The following is a 23152-nucleotide window of genomic DNA, read 5'->3' as shown; positions in this document are numbered from 1 at the left end:
CCCACCCCCATGTAAGACCTGGATAAGCAGTTTGAAATCTGAGTTATTCCACTTAATGAATTCGTTTTGTGAGCTGTGTATCTGTTCTTTGCATATTACCCTCCTCCACAGGAGTATATTCCAGAGAATACTTTTTTAGTCTGGGTTCTGTATGAAAGTTATTTCTTCTTCATTTTCATTAATGAAATAAAAAAGAAGTTAATTAAGACTTAGAAGAAGCAACTTCAGAGGAAGAGCAGCGTATTTCTGGAACTTCTAATGAGGGCATTGAATCCCATTTTGGAGAAAAGTGAATCTCATACTCAAGAGAAAAAGTGAGGATAGAGAGATGCTCGGATATTACTATAGTGAGACCATAGGAGTACCTTAGATATTTGGGAGATTACTATCTTAAATAGCTGGTTGTTTTGCCCACAGGGGAACAATTCTATGCTTCAGGCATTTGGTAGTTGCATTAATTGGTAATTTTAGGACTTCAAGATTCTAAACTCAGACTTTATTTTACCAGAATGCTGCTAGCTTTATGTGCCTCATTTCTCCTCTGGGCTATGTGTGGCATTACCATTGGCACAGTTTATAGCATCTGGGTGGGTAATCTACTATCTTATATTTCACTTTCTACAGAAAGTCTAAAGTTTGAAACATGTGTCTTACGGTTTTAAAACTGCAAGATGGGAAAATTTTGAGCAAAGACGGCATTGCTATGATTTAAAATTTTTACACATTTTTAGTTTCTGTGAATCATTTTTCCTTTTCAGTGCACTTGGTAGTGTTTAAATGTTAAACATGGTTGTAACGGCTAAGGCTCTGTTTTAAATTCCCTGATTATTTGTGAAAGGGAGATAATGCTGGGTCTTGCTGCTTGCAGTTTTCTAATAGAGATTGCCTTGTGCAAGGCCAGAGATAAGAGATCTCAATGACAGAAATCAAAGCTTTAGTGCTTTACAAAAAATCAAACTCAAGATTTTGGGGGGGTCATTTTGGAAGGCTCAATCAATTTTACTTGAATAGCCACTTGACTGCTACCTCAAACAAATATTAAGAAATTATCAAGAGAACATAACTGCATTCATCCGGTAGCATCATAACATCTGATACATACTATATGCATAAAAAGATGTTTACAATTTTCTGAAAGTCTCAATCTTATTTTGTAGTGTGTTCACCTCTTATAACCTCTTTGCTGGTTACAACAGAGACGAGAGCAACTGTAGGCAAGAATTTAAGCTACATCTGACTATAATTTCCTCCTCTGACTTGTTTTCTCATAAAGCCAGGTCATGATGTTGATAGTGGTATTGACAGAACAGCACATGGGGATTCAGAGGCTTGTTTCTCCACCTTCATATGATGGAAAGTATTACCAGCTAGGCAATACCAAAGGCATGGTATTGCTGCTATGCAGCAACTGTCCTAAATTTAAATGAATATAGTAAAGTATTTGGGAGATTTTTATTTTATTTTTTTTAATCTAGATATGGCCACAGCTTTTTTTACTTTTGTATGTAATCTTTCTAAGGAGATTGCTTTTCCTGATTTTTGAAGCTCTCACACCTCAAAATGGACAAGTGCACAAATTGTCCAAAATCCTCTCTCCAAAATCCTCTTTCTGATAGAAACGTGTATTCCTTCAACTGGCCAGGAAAAGCACGTCTTACATTGAAGGTAGATAGATAGGTAGATACGTAGATAGATAGATAGATAGATAGATAGATAATTTGCTGTATCTGAAAGCCATCAGTGACTTGGTCATGTTGATGCTAGAAGACCTGCATCTTTCAGGTTTGACAGTAATGTCCTCTGCCTTAAGATTAAGAGATTCTCTGCTTCTAATGGCCTGTTCTAAGATTTTTTTTGTACCTCATGTTGGAATCTCAGACAGGATCATACTGCCAAATGTTTCTGGTGCATAAACATGGGCCTTCAAGGATGCTGGGGAGGGACTCTTCATTAGGGACTCTAGTGGTAGGACAAGGGGTAATGGCTTTAAACTTAAACAGGGGAAGTTTAGATTAGATATAAGGAAGAAGTTCTTGACAGTGAGGGTGGTGAGGCACTGGAATAGGTTGCCCAAGGAAGTTGTGAATGCTCCAACCCTGGCGCTGTTCAAGGCCAGGTTGGATGAAGTCTTAGGTGGCGTGGTTTAGTGCAAAGTGTCCCTGCTCATGGCAGGGGGGTTGGAACTAGATGGTCTTAAGGTCCTTTCCAACCCTAACTATTCTATGATTCTATGATCTTACTGTGGCCTACAGTGTAACTCTACAGTGGCAAGGTACAGTGGGGAAGAAACAGACCATAAACAATATGCCATCCAGCAGTGCTGACTCGGTTATTCAAGAAAAAGCAAGGATGGGATCAGACTTCAGGACAGTACCTTGAAGGCACAGTACCACTTTGAACTTCTTCCTGGTTTGGTATAGTTTACACTTTATTCTTTAGCTTATGCTTTATTACAGTATTGATATCTTAATTCCTGCTTTCTGCTTTGCATTGGCTTCAAAATGAAACACATTGCTAGCAAAGTCACATTTTATACTAACAGAAAACTCCAAATGGATGCGTCAGGTAACTACTGTTTCTCATTACAAGATTTTTTTAATCTTATCACATGATGATCAAACAACCAGAGAAAATGAAGTAGGACATTTTTATGATTTGTACTACTTTAAAAGTTGTATTTTTGCTTAGCATCTGACATTACTTAGAGCTTTGTAAGTGCTTCTGTTACCTGCTTTCTAAAATCGTATTTTCCCTTCTGCTGCAGGATCTGAGGGAGGAATGTATAAAGCTGAAAATGAGAGTTTTTGATTTGGAACAACAGAATCAAACATTAAGTGTGCTTTTCCAGCAGAAAGTCAAACCAGCTTCTGACCTCCTTCTTCAGGTAGGAGATGGCAATTTGCAGAAAGCAAGCTATGAGCTTTGTATTTCTTACAATTATAAAATATTTTTCTTCTTGTTAAGGTTATGTCAGTAAGCAGGAAATGGCAGTTGATAGATTTAATATTTTAGAAGAATATCTGTTATCTATAATCTGATACTGCTGAAACGGAAAGTGTACACCAGTAAGCTATAACTATATATTAGATGCAAATGTGGAGACGAGCACACCTGCAAAATAACTTACTTTTTAGATGTTTTTTCACTATGATAAATTTAATTATACGGGTTCATTATCCCTCTGCAGGGGAGAAGCTCTGAATCCTTAACATTCAGCTTGATGGTGAACAATGTAATTTCCTGTGAGAAGACAGCCCATTTATTTAACTTTTGCCATATGTATTACTGTCCTGGTTTCAGCTTACTTACAAGGACTTCAGTACATCTTCACAGACCCAGAGTGATTTTTTTTTCCCAATGTTTTATGGAAGGGTATAGCTGAGAAACCAGTTGACCCATCTCCCACTCCTTTGCCATTCTGGAATAGTAAAAGATGTTTCAGTATCTCTTTTCATTTCCAAAGTCCATTATTGTGGATGCATCCATTGCTTTGTAATCATTTTCTAGAAGTAGAATTGCTTTGCAGAAGTTCCAACAAACCTGACCGTGAGCTAGAAAAGTAAATGAGGACTAATTAAAACTTTGCAGGTTTCTAGCAATATGGCAAATTCTGGGTTTAGCAATCTCTGTTATTGCTTATTAAAAAAACCCAAACCAAAACAAACAAAACACTCATTTTGGAGGAGTCAGCTAGATAAGTGGTGTTAAATATTCATGTGTATCTTACTTAAATTCTCTGATGCTGTGCATGTGTATCTCAAGATAAAATTTGGCCCTTGCACTGTTGCTCAACAGCTGAAGGCTGTTAACTCTCATCAGCTCATGCTGTTTATTGAGGAAACATGGTCTGCTCACCAACTGGTGCTTAAAGGCAAGGGAATCCCTAGTGGTGGCAAACAGCTATACTTAGATGCTGCAGAACTAAAGCTTGGGCAGGGTGAGGCCAGGTCACCATCACAGAGATCTGGGTCCTTTGTTATCCTCAGGTTCTTGTTCTGTCTCTTGATTTTGTGTTGATTTGGGTATTGCTAGATCAGGACCTTCTGTCTTCTAATTGTTTCTCCCTTGCCCTAGCTGTTAAAACACTTCATATGTAATTTTAAAAAACTAAACAAAACAAACAGAAAAAAACCAATAAAAAAACCCAGACAAAACCCCAAATCAACAAAAAACAGGCAAACAGAAAACCATGGTAAATTTGTGAGAATGTTGTTTATCCTCTAACTGTACTCCAGACTTGAATAAATAGTGTATAGTCTGTGATCTTGCAGTCTGAGATGTGAAATCTGAAGAAGGGTGTTTCCTTAGGGCTGAAATTAAGTAAATACCGTTGTGTGCCTGCGTAGATTTGAAGCACAATTTGTATTACGTCTTCTTGGAAATGCCTACATACCAGATTTAGAGCAATTGTTAAATATTTGTTTTAATCTGTCGCTCTACAGAAGAGTACTAAATATGTGGTTAAGGACATTCCTGTTAAAGGATGACCCTAATCAAAGTGAATGGGCAAATGCTGCTAACTGGGAGGGGGGACAGGCATGACACATGGTGTTAATTTCACCTTTCTGGTACCGTCTGATACAATACAGTTCAATTTTATTTAATGCTGATCTCATCCAAGGAGTATTCACACTCAGTACAAACAACTACAGGTTTTGAAGAATGCTGTAGAAGAGCGTACAAGCTAAAAACCAAATAATAATACCGGTTACTTTTTCTGCGTATCAACCCTGTGATTTGGTTGTCTGTTACCATCAAATTGCTCTGTAATTGACATTAGAAGACTTGTATTTTTTTGTATATTTGATTTCGAGCAAATCATATATGATTCATGTGTCTTCTTAGGAATCAAATTATTCACATTTTTTTCAATGAAAAACTTGATTCCAGTGTTTTGAATTTGACTGCAGGTAATGGCCTGTGTACCAGACCAATTGCATTGTTTTGTTTTAACTCATGTTTCTCACACAATTCAAAATAAAAACTGATTACTACCAATTTAAAAAACAGAAACAAAACCAAAGAAAACACATGTAGTAAGGTTTTCATGACTGCTGCTGTAAAAATATTATTAAAAGTATTACATATTCATGCATTTACAAGAAGTTTAAGTACTTACAAAATCAAAGGGCCTGATAATGTTTTAAATGAAATATGTGTGTTTTCTTTAGACATGTGATTACTTAGATTGCCATGGTTAGATATAGGGAAGAAGTTCTTCACTGTGAGGGTGCTGAGGCACTGGAACTGGTTCCGCAAAGAAGTGGTAAATGCTCCATCCCCGGCAGTGTCCAAGGCCAGGCTGGACAGAGCCTTGGGCGGCATAGTCTAGTGTGAGGGAGGTGTCCCTGCCCATGGCAAGGGGGGGGTTGGAACTAGATGATCTTAAGGTCCTTTCCAACCCAAACCATTCTGTGATTCTATGATTCTATGTAAGTTCTTTGCTACTAGAAATTTTAGTGTGCTTCCTGCTTATAGGAGGTGAAACAGAGGATATGTCACTTCTGTCATAAAGATTAAGTAATGCAATCTCTGCAAAATATAAGGAGAAGGAAGAGATAACTTGGTCTTTTTTGTCACCTCTTTTATATTGTGGATGACTTTAAGAGCTACCCTAACTTTCTGAGGACATTCTTTCTAGCTGAAGTGTGTGATTTACAGAGCCAGTATTAGGGTAGATAAATAAGGAGGAGCCTGATCACCTCTTTTTAAAAAAATAAAAAAAAAAAATTAATTCAGGCAAGCTTCTCTCTGAAGCAGCTTTCTTAAAATATTGAAGCCTAGGAAAAGTGTTTCTGTCTCAGCAACATCTGAGGAAGAGTAATAAGTCTTAGTTAAAAGCTAGTACAGAAGAGTAGCTTCTGTCCAAGCAGCCTTCATTTTCCAATGTGGTTGCTAAAAACTGATTAAATTCTGCCTGTCATAGCAAGAGGGGTTTGTGAAAGAAAACCAGGAGCTCCATTTTGGTGAGCCACCTTGTATTTCATCTGCAAGTTGGAGAAATAGTTGGGAATAATAGACAGACTGAGATTTAAAATTGAGTATAGCAAAACTGATTGGAAGTGAAGAGAGAAATCTGCGGAGGTGATATACAGACGGTTGCTGAAGGGATAAGAAAATCCAAAGAGAAGATACAGGAGTAGGTGTAAGAAGTCTCAAATGTAACTTAGCACTTCTGCTTTGCCCATGTACAGCAGCTATGAATTATTTTTAAATGTAAATGTCAATATCACTATATTTTTGTCTTTGCCTCATTTTTTCTAAATGATGTACTGTTTTCTTCAGAGAAACTTTACTGAAATCACCAAATTGCAGTGTTCTTCTATTTCTTAGCTCTGGCATCTTGCAGACTTGTTTTGTTATTTGGTATAGACTGCTCAGTCTTGAGACACAGGTCTTTTCACAGATCTTTCTCTCTTAGTTAGCCCTCTTTTTACCCATACTTGAAAATATAACTGATGACATTGAACCTGATTCTGACGTTACATATCCTCCCTCCTATTACAACAGTAATGACTTGTATAAAGTTACTGAGGGTAACAGGGGGCAGGGTTTACCTTCTGATAGATATCGCCGTAATTTGTTTATATTATGCATCTCTGTTTCCATAAGTTCAACATGTTTGTTAGCTGAATTGTTCCCATGGATGATGTCTGGCTTTCACTTTTCACTCAGAAAGTTGTCACAGACTTTTTATAAAGCATGTGGGGAACCATCAGTGAAAGGTGTTAAAAAGTGGCAAGTAGCAACATTTATTGAGTTGATTTATTTGATTAACTAAGTAATAAAATTTTCATAGTTGAGAAAGTATAAAATAATATTTCTGGTCATAAGATTTACAATATCTCTGATCCTAAACTATATGTTCATTGCCGTTTTATTTCCATCATAAAAATTCTACTTTATCAACCCTAGAACAAAGCAGGGAGGACTGACTCTTCAAGCATCTATTTTGTCGTGTGTTTCTCTGGCTGGATTAGTTTCATTTAGTACTCATGGACCATCCACATTGTTTAATTTTATGTCTAAAATTTTGTCTAGAACGCTACAGCACAAACCACTGAATTCTCAGGTCAATTTAAATAATACTTTGTTATGACTGCATTGATATTAGCTCGTTTAATAACCTGACAACCATGTCCTGACATACGAGATAGAATGTAGCTGTATATACTTAGATGGAAATCATTGTACAACTTAGCAGGAAGGGTAAATTGCACCAGCAACATTATTATATATGGGAAGAAAAAGAAGGCAATTAATTGCCCTCACCCCTGACAGAAGGAGATGGAATATCTGGCCTCAGAGTCTGACCTCTGGTTCAGACATCATTAGGCATGATGATGTCTGAATGCAGAGGTTAAAAGTGAAGTTGCGTTTACAGCAATTAGATAGATGAAATATTTAAGTATTGCAGAAAGTATGTATTTGAGGGTTTGAAATTAAAGCTAAAGATCTTCACACAGTATTACAAAACAGTTTGTCAGCAGTCCAAAGTATATTTCAATAACTGGATCATTATACACCAAGCAGCAATATAAATCCCATCTCACAGAAGCCAGCTACTACTCCTGCCTTGTGCCTCCAGGCTCTTCAGAGACCTGGCAGACTTGAGACCAAGATCAGCAAATTGTATTTGAAGTTTTGAAACTCCTGCAGTTGACCTGCTTATTTTCTTACTTCACGTTTGTTCTTTTGTATCCATCAGATTGTCAGGGTACTCTCATCTGCAGAGCTTCTGAAAAGTTCCAGTTTCAGAAAAAACTCTGTCCTTTCCTTCTCAGTAAACATATAAATGAGGTGTGGCAGTATCTGTAGGGATATTTACTTTCTCAGGAATCAGGACTGGTGCCTTGAAGGAGAAATTAATCTCAGATCTGCTAATTGTTTCAGCAGTAGTGGAAAACTTCTTAAAAAGCTACTGCAATCTCAAGGACTGTATCAACAGACAAAAAGGTAATCACATAAATCTAAAGCAGGTTTGACATATATTAAATTTAAACTAGCACATTAAACTTTATCCAAGAATCACATTGCCAGTAGAGCACCTACTAAGAAGTGCTTAGTAGTGGTGGTGGTGGTTTTTACACCATTTGCAGTTCTCAAAATATTTCAGGCCATAGCCCTGCTGCAGTGCTTTCTCGAGCTCAAGGTTACCAAAGGTGCACAATTACTGTCATGAAGATCCTGTCCCAAGAAAGAGCATCCAGTCTTGTAGCAGTATGAAATTATAAGAATACTTTTGTGTGTCTCCTGGTCCTTACTAGGTAGTGACCTGGTAAGGAACACTCAAAGATTCTGAGACTTACAAGAACAAATTAAAGGAACATTTCTTCATGAGACAATGCTGATGTCATTATTTTCAGTCTTACATTATCTCAGTAAACTGGTACCTGCTTTCTATTTCTGTTGTCCTCATTCACCAATAATATCTGAGAAGACAGAAATACAAATCTTTGAATCTCTGTATTTCATCTCAGTTTATGTCATCAACATGTAATAATACATTATAAATCATATTTCTTAATTGCTGTGTTTGCAGGTCCAATTACATACTGAGGAAACAATACAGAATTCAAGTATTGTGAAAGCCTACTGGTTAGATGAATGGGTGACCTAAGTCAGTGATGAGAGAAGGAAAGGAGACATCCCCTCTCCAAAGAAACTTCATCAAACTTCCCTAAGCCATATGACTTCTAGTTCTGAATGAACAGCAGCAACATAATACTTGAAGGAATTAGGATGGATATTTGATACCCAGCTAGCTCTGGAAGGAGGATCTGAGATAGGTGGATGTTTAAGAGAGCACTGAGAATCATTGGATATCATCTGCCACAGTGGCTTTCTACAGGCCGTCTCTAGTCACAGGGACTTACACTCATGTGTAAACCACAGCCGTGGTGTGTAGGTGTCCAAGAAGCTTCGTGAGATCCCTTGAGTGAAATAGCTGAGATGGCTTTTCTTGTCCCTGAATGACACTGTTCTGTAACACAGGAGAATCCAGGCATGCTCTTTTCTCACTAAGGAAACTGTAAAACTTTCATTCTTAAAGTAAAACATTTGCTAAAATGATTTGCTGTATCTAAATCTAATTCAGGCTGACAAAGCAATGTCACAAAAAATTTTGTTCTAGACCGTGGTGTGATGTATGAGAGGAGAGGTAGGGCAGTATCCTTCACAACATTTAAAGCTAAAGAAAAACAAAGAACAGCTAGAACAGCTAGAGGTTCAGTGAAGAATGGTATTTTATTATGAGGGAGTTAGATCAACAGACCTGTTAGGTCTCCATCTACAATTTGTGTTTTGTTGATTTCCTTTCTTGTCAGACTGTTGTCCCTTATTTCAGTACCTAAACTCTTACCAATTTGCTCTCAAATAAAAAGAAAACATTAACTAAAGCTCACTAGAAATATAGTTCTGATGAGAATGATAATGCTTGTAAGAGAAAATTACCCCCAACTGCTAGAATTTCTAATGTTCAAGTACTTCAGCTAGTCTTGAGAGGTTCCCAAGAAGAGCACTGAAAGGCTTTCCATATCAGAATCATAGAATTGTAGAACGGTTTGGGTTAGAAGGGACCGTAGAGATCATTTAGTTCCAACACCCCTGACATGGACAGGGACATCTCCCATTAGACCAGGTTGCTCAAAGCCCCATCCAGCCTGGCCTTGAACATTTTGTGATACAATTTAAATATATAATTTTTAGATAGCAAATTTTAAATGAGCTTTTTCTATTATCTCCATGGTATATTGCTAAAGCGATACCAAAACCAGCAAATCAAATGAGCAAATAATCTTTAGGAAAGCCACAAGTGATCTTTGGTGAAGCATTTATGAATCATTTTGACTGAGGACAGCAGGGTGGTTTTTTGGTTGTGGTTTTTTCTTTAAGTTTTGAAGAAATATGTAGGCATTTTTTCTGAAGAGCAAAGACAGTTTTTCAGAGTAAGCTTGTGTCAAAAAAACCTTGGGGCTATACTGATGTGACAGGCCTTAACAACAAAAGTAAGATTTTACTGCCTGTTTTTTAGACAAAGAAAAATATGCAACTGACACTGGATGAACAGTAGATTTCTCTTTATTTTATGCATAGATTTTTATTTTCAGTGATGATACACATGATGGCAGGAATCCAATATGATATTTGAAACCCTAAGCAAGTATGTGGGCAGAGTCATTAAATACAAGAATGTTTTTCATGGTTTTTCATATTATTGTGTACATTCAGTATCAGAATAAATGGAAGAAAAAGGGAAGGAGTTCCACAATACTAAATAGTATTGCTATATTGCTTTGCAAATTGCCTTGTGCTTCAAACTTACAGTAAGTGTTAAAAAGAGACACTTTTGTATTCCATGAAGTTAAATTTAACCTATAACAATGCTTAACCCATTGGATGCTGATTCAGCCTACTCTGTTTATGTTTTATGTGACCAACAGATCCATTTTCTTTTGTCTGGTATGTTTCTAGGTTTGAAGTTTAAACTTTTTTTATAGATATATATATATTTGGTGTATTTAAGCGTCCTGGGTTCAGCTGTAACAGTTATTTTTCTTCTTAGTAGCTGGTGCAGTGCTATGTTTTTGACTTTAGTCTGAGAACAATGCTGATAACACATTAATGTTTTTAGTTGTTGCTAAGAGATGCTTACCCCAATCAAGCATTTTTCAGTCTCATGCTTTGCCACTGAAAAGGGGCATGGGAAGCCAGGAGGAAGTAGAGACAGAACACCTGACCCAAACTAGCCAAAGGGGTATTCCATACCATGGCACATTAAGGGTCATTCATTCAGGTTTCCTTTCTAAATAGAAAGATCACTCTCACTGACATTCTGATAGTGAAAATTAGCATGGATTTGTTCTAATATTATCACAGTATGTGATGTGGTAAGTACAAGCCATGTGCTGCATATAAAATGACAAGTTCATCTCATCAGGTCAACTTTTAAAGCCTTCCCATTTTGGATTTCACAGTGGAATAAAATAGTAGCCACTGCATGCCCTGCTTAAATATAATATGCACAGGCCACAGGTGTGCTAGATAATTGTTTTCTAATCATGATGCATATTTCACACTCTGTAACTCCCAAATGAAATACAAAAAATGCATATAATTGAATGATTCAAAGATTTAGAGGGCTGCTTCTCGTGGTGAAGTGGGAATCTGTTGAAATTCTAAAGCAGTGTAGAAGTATAACCATGATTATTACAGATATTTCATTTTCTTACTGTACTAATGGAGCTAAGTATATAGTTAATTTTTGTTTTCTTAAGACTTTGAAACTTAAGTGAAAGATAACCATGCAAAAGTATGTATATGAAACAAAAATGGATAAAGGATCAATTTCGTCTTCTACTGCACTTGATACATACCAGACTTCGTTTACGTTTTACTTTATAACTGTGGGTTATACTGTTGTTTTAGTGGCACTTCAGACATGAAGCAGTATGGAATTAATGGCTCTTTTACTTAAAATAGGTGTGCCAATAAGTACTCTGCTTGGTAACATTTAAGCTGTTCAGATTATATCACATCAGTGTAATTTGCTAGTAATTTTAAATTACACATTCCATCAAATCAATCAAACTAACATTATGCTAAGTGGGTTTTAGCACTTAAGATTACTCATTAGGTATTTTCTGTTATGAAAAAATTCATTTTCCTGTGATACACTTTAGATTTTGTATACTCGTATGGATACTGCACGAAGAAGAAGGGGGGTGTAATTAGAATAGAATGTTATTCATAATGAATCATAAAACACCTACTGAACCGACCCCATCTTTTAGTATTGAATTTTACTAATGCTCTCCTTTGTTTCCCAAATGACCTATCTTCTTTAATGATGGTTTGGATACTGGTAAGATTCAAATCCTCATCCAAAGGCCGTGACACTATTGACTAGATCTCTGTTGACTTCGCTGAGAATGTGAAATACTGTATTGCAAGATAAAATCAGCACGTAGGTGCTCAGTGAAACTGAAGAGTCCATTAGTGCCTTAACTCTTGAATTACCATCTGGGTATATCTCTTGATAAGGACAAGCTAAAAGGAAAAGTTTCCTTTGTCGTTAAATCTTTAACAATGTGATATTGACAGACTTGAGTCTTTTTGTATTTTTAGCATTTTTAGATTGCATTCGTGCTCATTTCTTCCTCTGGACAAGAGCAAGCTGTGTTTCATTACTCACTATCCAATGTCTGGGGTGCAGGGAGGAGCAGTGATTTGTCTGTGTCCTGTGTGCATTACAAGGGCATCTTCAACGTTATGAATTAAACTCCATCTTACTGCATTAGAAGTAAGGAAACCAGACTGCCAAAGTAATAGCATCTTGAATTAATATCAGTGCTTTAAAATTCTCAAATATACGCCCACTCTTCAGTTCATCTTCCTGATACACAGTTTCAGAGATGAACTACTTAATTTTACAGTGGTTTGATCCTTATTTTTTATATTCAGTCATATCTTAAAAGCAGAAATGCTCAATCACTTATTTTTTTAAGTTTCCATTACTTACTATTAACTCCATTTTTTTTCTCTAAACAAGCCTTGTATGCTTTTTCCTGTACAGTAGCTACAGGCACAGGTCTAGGCACAATTACTATGGATTATAGATATTGCATGTGTGAACATGAATCAGAGATTAGCACTGTATTTTAGAGGCTCACTTAAATTTATTCCCTTAAATGGTCCTGAGGAAGTCTTGACAATAGTTAGAAATATGGGGACTCTCAGGTCTTCACCAATTCATGACAGAATAACAAGTGGAATTCACCTTTAATTTAGGTCTTTTGGTCCTTCATGTACATGGGACCAGACTTTCAGGTGTTCTAAAAATGCAACTACTTATTGAGTGCCAAAATGGGAGCTGACCCCTTTTCAAATTCCTACGTAATACCTCCTAAGCCCTGTTTTTATCTGCCATGAAAAAACGATCAATTAGCAAGGGCACAGATTCCTGATCAAACATTGTCACAGCTTCTTCTGAGCACAGACAGCTGCCGAAAGGGTTTGCAGCAGCTATCACCCATCTGTGCTAGAGGTAAAGCTCACAACTGCTTTGAGCCTGGGGGCAGACTGCCTCTGGTACTGGCTGCAGGGTGGAGGAGCAGACTCTCTTCAATGTCACTGTTTGCCAGGGCCTAGCACTCCCAAGAACAGTCCAGGTTCTAAATGCTGCTTAGACACACTGTATATTCCCTTGCAAGAGCGCAGTTTGGCCCAGGAGCAATGACTGGCATTTCTCGTTTTTGATTTCCTGGCATTTTCTGCCTGACTACAGCAGTAGGAGCAAGGTGCAGATGAACATGGGCAGTGCAGGTCTGTATCTTCGTATCACCCAGTATGGCACATCCTTCTCATTGGCACCAGCACTGGTTCTCCCACCTCACCTGTGTTCCAGCTGTACTTGCATGGCCAGCCTGATTGCAAGATCTTTCTGTGGTTTCTCACTCCAAAATAGGTCAGCGGAATTACAGAAGGCTGACAGTAGGATTCAAGGTGCTAGTTCAGTTTGTCAAGTCTACAGGGTCATACTCTGGCCTGCACACAAGCCTTGTGATTTTTCTCTACCAGAATAAATGTTGCAGAACTTGAACTGCCATTTCCAAATCTTGTGGTCACATTTGAGACTTTTAAGAATGAAGTACCACAACATATGTACACTGTGACTCTCTGGAAGCTTTATTTCTGAAAAGCAGCAAAAATTCGGGAAGCCTATGGTACAGTTCCTGACCTGGCAGAAATTCTTTCATTTTCAGTACAAGTAAAGCCAATAATTCTTACCAGCTGGGAATCTGCTTACTTATTCTTCCTAAACAATACCTCAAGTAAGTGCTTTGGGGAAAAAAGGGTAGAATAAAGTACCGTGTTCCAGGTATTAAAGAAAACCTTCTTAAAAAGTCATTCCTTATTTGAAATTATTCTGTTAGAGTGAAAAACAATGCATTAGAGTTGGAGAGAAAAGCCTTAAACTAATGATAAACGTATTTCTTTAAATCCTTCTACTTTTGAACTCCTTTCAGTCCATCTGATATTTCAACAATATTAAAGAAAAAAAAAAAAAAAAGAAGGTGAAGGGATGATAATGCCCTTTAAATGCATAATACTGTGGGAAGGAAAATATGGCTTATTCAACATTAACCTTGACAAATTCCTGCTCTTGTCATTTAAATGAATGAACCTTTCCCATATCTAGCTTGCTGGACCTTGGGAAACAGCAGTGAGGAAGGACTGTAAAAATGATGCTCATCTTTCTTAAATTATTCTTCTGAGTAAATGAATTATGTCAGTGAAATCCAAATAAGGATGAATCTGTTCACTTGAATCACCTGTTCACAGCCAATGAAATTCCATGTGAAACAGTGCTTACCCTTCTCGGTTGCCATGTATTGATCTAAAACATCTTCCCTGAGCTTTCTCTCTCCTTTTCCTCCTACAGGCAAAAGGTTAAAATTAGATAATAGTATTAATTTTCCAGACATCTGCACATGTTTTAATAGCCTTTAGAAGGTTTGAAATGGTTTCTGTTTGACCACCACAGGGCTAAAATGCCATTAAGACTTATATTGTAGCAATACATAACAATCATAGCCCCGTAGTTCAACCTGGCAATAAAAAAGCTAATTTATTTTATCGGAGATTTAAATTTATGTGATGAACTCCTTTCTCAATAGGAGCTGTAACACCACTCTTAAAAAATGCCACAGCCCTGCATATTTTCAAAACCAGACAAAGTACTTGCAACAACCGTTGTATACGTATTTGTTCTTTGTGCTTGTTGAGTGTTTGCACATGCATTTCTGCATTCATATAATACTATTTACCATTCCTGAGACCATTTTATTTCTTGTGTTTCTTCATTCTTAGTCTCATTTTTTTTCTGTCATCTGACTCACAGACTGTGCAGGAAGAAAGTAATTAGCAGATCCAAGGCAGTCTCCAGTGTTAGCCGTTCTTTTTTTTTTTAACCACCCTGAGAACTGGAATTTAGTTGTGGGACAGAATTATTACTGTTTAGGTAAATTGAGTTTGAAATAGCTTTAAAAATAGACATATGCAGTTAATAAGGATATTTTGGAAATCTGTGAAAGATGTTTAGATCTCAAGACAATTTTCATTTCCAAGTATATGCTAGAGGAAAGCTTCAGTTTATCCCATTATAAAGTGATAAAGCAGCATTTGATGGCAGCAGCTTCTGTGATAAAATGATCATGGCAGCACTGAGAACGAATCTAATAAGGGAATTGATCTGTAGATTCCAATTCTGTAAGAGCCAACATCGATCAACATAAATGTCAATAACAAGATCGTACTGAGTTCTGCCTAATTCCTTTAGATGATTTTGGGGCATAGTCAGAAAGTGAATGTGAAAATGAATTTTAAACTGCAGGAATCACAAAGACAGACCAAAATTGTGTTGTGCTACTAGGATTATCACTGACTCTCATAGCATCAGCAATTTAGCAGCATGTTGAAATTAGTGAGTAGTATTTAAGCAGATAATAATTGATAATGCAATGCCTGTTGTATAAGTGAGACTGAAACATCAGTACTTTTCATCTGTGTTTTCATGTTAAAGCATTTCTTAAAACAGTGAAATAATAAAAAACAGCCTACCTTTTTACTGCATAGACAGCAGGTGTAGGGCATGCCTTAAAAGATTAGTGGTATAGTTCTTCCTTATTACAGGAGTTCAGTATAAAGTTGTTTCCTAAACTGATTCTGACAATGCTGAAATGTTTGTGAATACACTCTCTGGTGTTCCCAATACTTCCTAGCACCTGCATGATATTGGCACTCGTTTAGCAAAGTGGAATTAGCATATTAATTAGTATTAGATCAACAGAAAGGTATATACTAAAAGCATTTACTGGTTTGAACCAAATTAATAAGAAACAAACTACAAATATGTACTTAAGAAAAGGCTTAACTCATCTGCAATACTGTTCTCATCAAACTGCTGTTTTACCATACTCCAAGGAGTCTTCCATGAGCAAGATCACTGAAAACATTTATTTCATTAATTATTTACATTCTGACTAGCTGATTACCGGATCATTGATGTAAACTGTTGACTTTACAGTAATTACAAACCACAGGGAACTTTATACAGACATTTTCCTAAGAAATTAAATTAGCTCGTTTTATTATTACTGCAATATTTACAGACTCCTACGGTAGTGTTATTAAAATGAGAACTAGCACTTTGGAGTCTCAGAGCTTGAAAACACTGATAGAGTTATAAAATGAAAAGTAGGATCAGAGAATATTACTTTGTGTCTTTCAGTGTAACTTTAATTTAAAGCAGTTTATAAAAATTAATCAAACGAAGAGATTTGGAACAGGCATAATTTTAGTCTTACGTTAATGTTGCCAACTCTCTGAAGAGTACAGAGAGATTATGTTATTTATGTTTATGCATCAAATATCTGCTTAATACCTCCCAGTTTATACCCTAGGATTTAAGTTTCTAACCTTGTGAGTTACTCTGGAATCTAATTAACTGTTTTTTTGCCATCTCTGGATGGCTTGATAATAATGGAGGGCAGCAAGCCTGGAAAATCTGAGGCAGATGTGAATGAAACCTTTGTTCTACTTTTTGTGCTGGATTTGCCTTGATAACAGGATTTTCTGATGTATTTTTTGCACCCTAATCTTCCATACAAATGTTTGTAATATCATACACTTGTACTTTGTCTTGGGTGTTGTCAGTTAAGTCTCAGGAAACTCACCTGGAGGATTTACCAGTAAAACTTGACAAACCACTATTAATACTGGGTTTGAATTTGAAGTCTAGCATCTTCTGTATCACCAGGCTTCTAGTTTTTTTAATGAAGTCAGTGTAGTAGGATGGAAAACCAACAAAAACAAATGGAAAATATCAAATTGGAAGTTTCATGGAAGTATTTTTATTAGATTAATGGAAAATCAAAATCCACTCAACTGAAAATTCCTCGAATAGATGGAAACTTTCTTTTTTTGTACTAAGAACTGATTTAGCTCACTGAAATGTGTTCTACAGTTAATCCCTTAATATTCATTTTATGTATAACTCTTCCTCCTGTTACCACTGAGGAATACTGCATGTTTGTGATTGTTTCCTATGTTTGACACAGCTGTGGGTAAGACCGATAAATAACAGTCTCCAAGTGCTTGCTCATACCACTTTAAGAGTTATCCTGGGGTTCACTTGCTGTGTATTAACCACCTCCTTCCACCAAAAATAAATACAACCAGCTGTAGTGGTAAATCTCTTGTGATACAGCTGTTGAGAACCCTAGCAGCAACATACAGCACAAACTAATTTTAGTTAACCTGTCAGACAAACCTTAAGGTATAACCAGATATAAATATGAAAGGCAACATGCATGTTGGTACTACATACAGAGGCATATAAAACTTCTGAGTTGTTTTGTCTGTTCCAGAGCTGTATGACACTTCATGTTATATACTTTTGCCAAATATCAAGTATCTTTGTTAACCGCTTGGTCTGTTGGAAATGGTGTCTGTAGCAACAGAGAAGTAGAAAAAAAAATAGTGTAGTGTGATGCTTTAGCCTTACAATCAGAAGTTAGATGTTCTTGCCTGCACAGAGGTATATTAATAGCTTCTAGAGGTCTAAGAAATGAGGAGCACATATTGATTTTGGGTAAGGAAGGTGTATTTTAAGTGGTCTAAGGCTGTTAGTTCCTCACTCCGATTTTAGCTCCAACAGTTGGAGAAAGGAGTTACCTGACAAGTAGACTGCACATTGCGTGTTCTCCTAGATGTATCTTCTGACCAAGTCCTGTTACCCATACTGCAGAGCTTTATTCACTTTTTCTAGGGGATGTTCTGAAGCAACAGAATAAGATGAGAGCTGTAATGAACCTCTGTTTATTCCCATGCTTCGCTGATACTTTGCCATTTTCTTTTCCCTGGCTGCTTGATGCAGTATTTTGGTGCTTAAGGAAATGCACAAGTACAGGTTGATTGGTCACGGTTGTTCTATGTACAAGTGAAAACACAAGTCTAAATATTCATTGCAGAATAATCTCAGATAGTCAAACCTGCAAACATGTAACATTTTATAAACAAAAGATATAAATCCAGAAAAATTGTTGAGCTATCCTGTTACTACAGTGGAACCTGAACATGGACTCAGAATGTTACCCAAATGCTGAGAACAAGAAAAATTAGTGTCTTAACTTAGTGTTTCTTCCTTTGAAAATGCTGAACTTCTCCCCTCTTCCCCCTTCCCCAGACCGACAGTTGTTTCCTTATTTGCTTAAGAGAGACATACATCTATTATGATGTTCCTATGAAACCTGTAAGGCCATATTTTATTCCCAGAACTGGCACCAAAAAAATTCACAGTAACTGTTTACTTCTGTGCAGGCATGCAAAAAATATTTTTCTCTTAAAAATGCTTAACTTTCTCCTTATTTCAGAGTATTTAGTGTATGAGAAGTTCACTCTTCGTACTTTGAATAGTGCATGTTCTTAATCTAGGTAGATTCTAACGGAATCGGTGAAGGTTGTTCTGTCACCTCCAGCTAAACATCCCTCTGCAATGTATCTAAGGACTAAAAAAATCAAGATTTAGTTTCATGAAAGATTGTATTTCTGTATAAACTAATACTACCTAAATAGCATACCTAATCATATTTTTTTTCTTTTTTAGGCTGCTATCTTCCATGGTGTAATGGAAATGTAGTGTAGAGTACTGTTTCTGTAAGACCTTTGAAACTAAAGCTCATCCTAGATGAGATTAATTCATAGCTGCACTGTGCTTCTGATGGAGTTAAAGATGAACAAGGGAACAGAAAAGTGAGACAGGTCAGATGATTGAGAAAAAAACGTCAGCTAGAAAGAGCTTTTTTCTTTCATGAGCCTCTGTCACACCTGCAAAGAGATGACCATATCAGCACTCTTCTTGTGTGGCATATTATTTTGCATGGTTTTGGTAGAGTTACTAAGACATAACTCAGTTGGTACAACAGGGGTGGAATTGGAGCGGTGGCGTTGCTGACTGTGGGCTTGAGGGGAATCTTCTTTGTGCAGAGAACTATTAAAAATGACTGGTGTGAAGGCTGCAGAAAAGGTATTCTCTGCCAGTCCAATTACAGTGGTCAGGTCATATAGGAGAGCAGTCCAGAGAATGCCTGTTGAGGTGTGTCTTGCCCTAGATAACAGCAAAGACAGGAGGAGGCCACATGCAACAAACAAACATTTACAGCTCTGGCACAGAGCACTAGGATTAAAATGCCTCCTTAGAACTGAGTGAGAATTTCTTCCTTGTGAATGATAGACTTTGGCTTATGTGAGAAAAGCAAAGCCAATTGATTTAATAGCAATTAACTCATCCAATATTGGAGAGCCGTTACAGTTTGGCATAATTCAGTGAAAATTGCTCCAGCGATGCTGCAGACCATTAGACGTTTCAAAAAGGAGATGGGAACTGATAGATATTCTGCACAGATACAGTCAAGAGGCACAATAGTTAGGGGAGTCTCTCTGTAGTATTGCCTCATGCCAGTAGGTAGTAGCCTTCTTTTATCTTCCTGGAAAGCCTTAATAAGGATGCTGCTGGGGGGAAGGGGAACTGGCCTGCTATTTGATGGATTGGTAATCTGCCTGCCAGATAATTGTATTTCCTATTGCGCTTGATACAATAGTTTTCCACCTAAATTATCAATTACTTTGGTTTTATTTTTTATGTGGATTTCAGGAGTTAGTCTTGGCATTGAGCCATAAAAGGCACAGCTTTTTCTGCATCAGTCTCACAGGTGAAGGAGGAACTTTTTGTTACTGGTCACCGGCAGCCAGAGAGGCCCTTTCTGCTCTGCCCATGCTTCTGTACCTCTCAGCACTCACTTTCTGTAGAGGCATGGGTCCAGTCTAGCTAACATGCTAAGAATGTTTTAGTCCATGCCTGCCCCAGCAGTACTCAGTACAGGCTAAATTCCACGTAAGTTGGTCTGGGCATGCTGTATTCACTTCCATAAGGGTTTTTGTTGTGCAGCCCAGTGCTTCCTGTGTTCAGAGAGGCCCAGACATTCCCTACCATGTACAAATACTGCCCAGTTTCCCCTTGTTATATAGGGCACCAAAAAATGGGGCAGGTGGCTCGGGTCTACAGCCATAACTCCTCAGTTTCATATATAAGTATTCATTTAAATTGATGTGATCTTTTCTGTGGAAGTGCTGTTCTCCTTTCATTGCATTGCATCATAATAGCATCAACAGTGATTTTAATATTGTACAATTTTCAAGGCAGCAGTAACTCCTTGATCTAGTTATGTGACTGTCATCTGAAAATAACCATAAAGGACACAGTACGTTTTGCATATCTGAGAAGAAATCAGAATCAAGATGCATAGTTAGCACAATCTGTTACTTGATTTTAAATGGATCATTAATGAGGTTTTTAACAAATAATAGAGTTTTTCCAATTTTTTTAATTAGAAAATGGAGTGGGAAAGAAAAATATAAATGAAAGAAAAACAATTTTCTTATCATTTTTCTTTTGTAATTGGATGACTTGCTTCAGTGCTGCGTGACTATATTTAATTAATGATCTCAAACTTTCTTATGCTGCTTGTTAATGCTAGTCATTGTGCTGGCTGTATGTCTGTTAGTTTATTTGCATATGTGTGTGTGGGAATATTCCCAATGTGATGATCTGTTGTTGGATACGGAAATGTAATCACATTATACATCTTGAGAATGCATTTTCCTTCTTTGTTAATCGTTTTATTCTGCTGATTCACCTTTGTTATGACAGCTTTATAGAGTCATAGAGTTTAACACTGGCAGTGATTTGAAAACAGTATGACCCGTGTGCAGCCCATCCCTTTTGGTCACTGAGCCAGTGTGGGGGGACTCCCAGAATTCTGAGCCATTTACAGCCTGCTTTGCTAGGCAACATCTTATCACTGGCCAAAAATTGTTTCTGTTTTCTGCCTGTTCCAATTGGGCTGATCTCTGCTCTTGTGTTTGATACAGGCAATAACAGCAGCACACTAAATTCCATTGGATGACGCTGTAGGGGTATATTTAGTTTCCCTTATTGAGATGCATATACATTCCCATTTAAGTAATGAAGGATTTAAAATGCTGTGCTGGAAAAATGGGAAGATGGTTTTACAGCTGTAAAACTCCTATGGCAATATTTCTAGGATACTTTCTTCTGGGAAAATAAATGTTGAAGTATAAATGTTCATCCATTTCACATGTCTGCAGTCATCATCTCTAATGCACAGATTTGGCTATAGTAACTTCTGCTAAAATATCTCTGGAAGCAAAAATCAGGTGACTGGTTTCACTGGAGAATGTACTTAATTCCTTTGCAAAGAGCAAGTACACTACTTGTTCAGAACATCAGTGAGTCCTGATTCTGAAAACAGTGGAATTTTCTGGTAGTTCAACGATGCAGTTGGAATTATTGCTAAGAATAACACATGTACTATGTCAGTAAATCTGTGAGTTTGGGAAGGCATTTTACCTGGAGCTTAAATCTTGAACAAATACATGACAGTATCTCCAGTAATAACACTTTAAAAGGTGCACACTGAGTAACTAGGGGATAGGCATCACTGACATTAAAAAACACAGGGCTTGGATGTATTAAATAGTATAATGAAAAGTATCTTGGATACTGAGTGCTTGTAGCATTTAAATCTGTTCAACAATATATTGGACAAAATGTGTTTATACAGGATATTGATCATTGAAAATATTTTCCATAATCTGTCTGCAACAGGTAGTGCCTCCTGAATGAATATGGAAATCTTGAGAAATCACTCCCAAATTAAAAAAAAAAAAAAGAAAAAGCTAGTTTTCCTGAAATAGATGCCTGAAGCACAGCATGCAGATAACAGAGGCTGTAGGAATGGTACCTGCTTTGTTCTCTAGCAGATAAATTTCTGCACTGGGTACCAAGAGAGCAGCCGGGGGATTAGCTGGGCATGAGATTGTGTGTGACTGATGTTTCAGGGCTCTGCAAAGAACTGTCTTGCTGTTACTGCTACTGCACAGCATGGAAGGGCTTTTGCAGCTTCTATTTCTTTTCCATCTTTGACCAAGCCTTTTGGATGTGCAGGATGATGGGCTGCTCATGCAGCCTTGACAAGTCTCCATGGTTTGCATCCTTCACAGAGTCCCCCTAGCAAAGCACCCTAGCTGGGTCTGCTCCATTTTTTCCTCCAGATTGAGTTCCTGGTGCTGTGGAGGGGGTAGATGTGGTCTCTCAAGTTGGAGAATTAGTGGGGAAATGAAAAGAGCCTGATCCAAACTCTTTTTGTTTGGTTGGGGTTTTTTAAGTCCTTTTTAATTGATTTCAGTGGACTGTGAGTCAGATCCATACTGCCTGTTACATGATATGTTGGTCCAATGACTGACAAGGCTGCAGATATTTATTCTTTTGAAGTCTTTGGCCAAGGCATTCGCATAAACCACGGATTTTATTGAAACTGCGATTAAAGCAAATCAGGCTTAATGCACACTGAAAGCCTTAGTAATTAGTATACAGGTGAACATGGAGGAAAAGGCACAAGCTTAGCCATCCTTCCAAGCAAAACTGAAAAAAAGAACTGTGTTTATAATCGAACAGCATGTGAATATTAATGCACGAAATCCTCTGAGTCCCCTAGTTCCCCCATGCAATTATTTTCTATTCACATTAATTGTTCCTAACAGATGACAGTAATGACTTTGAGTTAAAATGTGTGCAAAGGAGGCCTTCAGCAGATCAATGCTGTTTAAAAATAGGGTCACTTTTGCAGTCATTCACTCAAGGTGTAACAGCTCAAAAATAAAACACCACGTTGATTAATTTGTAAATGTTAATTTTGTAATTCATTTTTATGCTTTTTTCCTGAAACCTGTCAAACTCTATGGATAATGGTGGGACTTGTATTCATTTGTCATAGTTGCATGTGAAGTAATGATAAGTTGCAAAACAGTGACCAGAAGAAAAAGTAGCGTTTCTTTTGGATAAAGAATGATCTGTTCTGCAGACAAGAAGTCTTGGACAAAGTAAGCACAAACAGCAATGTTTCAAATTAGAACAAATCCTCTTTTACCTCGGAGTCTTCTTTTCCCTTGAAATCTAACAGCAGAGAAATTTTAGAAATGTTGATCTGCTGCATATTTGACAAATGCTTAT

General features: G+C 37.2%; 1 protein-coding gene across 1 annotated transcript in view; it reads left to right on the top strand.

Annotated features, from left to right (window-relative positions):
* Positions 1-2552: 2552 nt before the first annotated feature.
* Positions 2553-23152, top strand: part of NCKAP5 (NCK-associated protein 5) — an 86676-nt gene continuing 66076 nt past the window's right edge. The window contains exons 1-2 of the mRNA XM_010022964.1: positions 2553-2565; positions 2706-2884. Of these exons, the coding sequence (XP_010021266.1) occupies positions 2553-2565; positions 2706-2884 (192 nt within the window). The remainder of the gene's footprint in view (positions 2566-2705; positions 2885-23152) is intronic.

This window comes from Nestor notabilis, unplaced genomic scaffold, assembly GCF_000696875.1.
Source record: "Nestor notabilis isolate BGI_N333 unplaced genomic scaffold, ASM69687v1 scaffold2741, whole genome shotgun sequence".
Classification (NCBI taxonomy): domain Eukaryota; kingdom Metazoa; phylum Chordata; class Aves; order Psittaciformes; family Psittacidae; genus Nestor; species Nestor notabilis.
The sequence above is the reverse complement of the archived record's forward strand: the minus strand, read 5'-3'. Positions and strand labels throughout refer to the sequence as shown.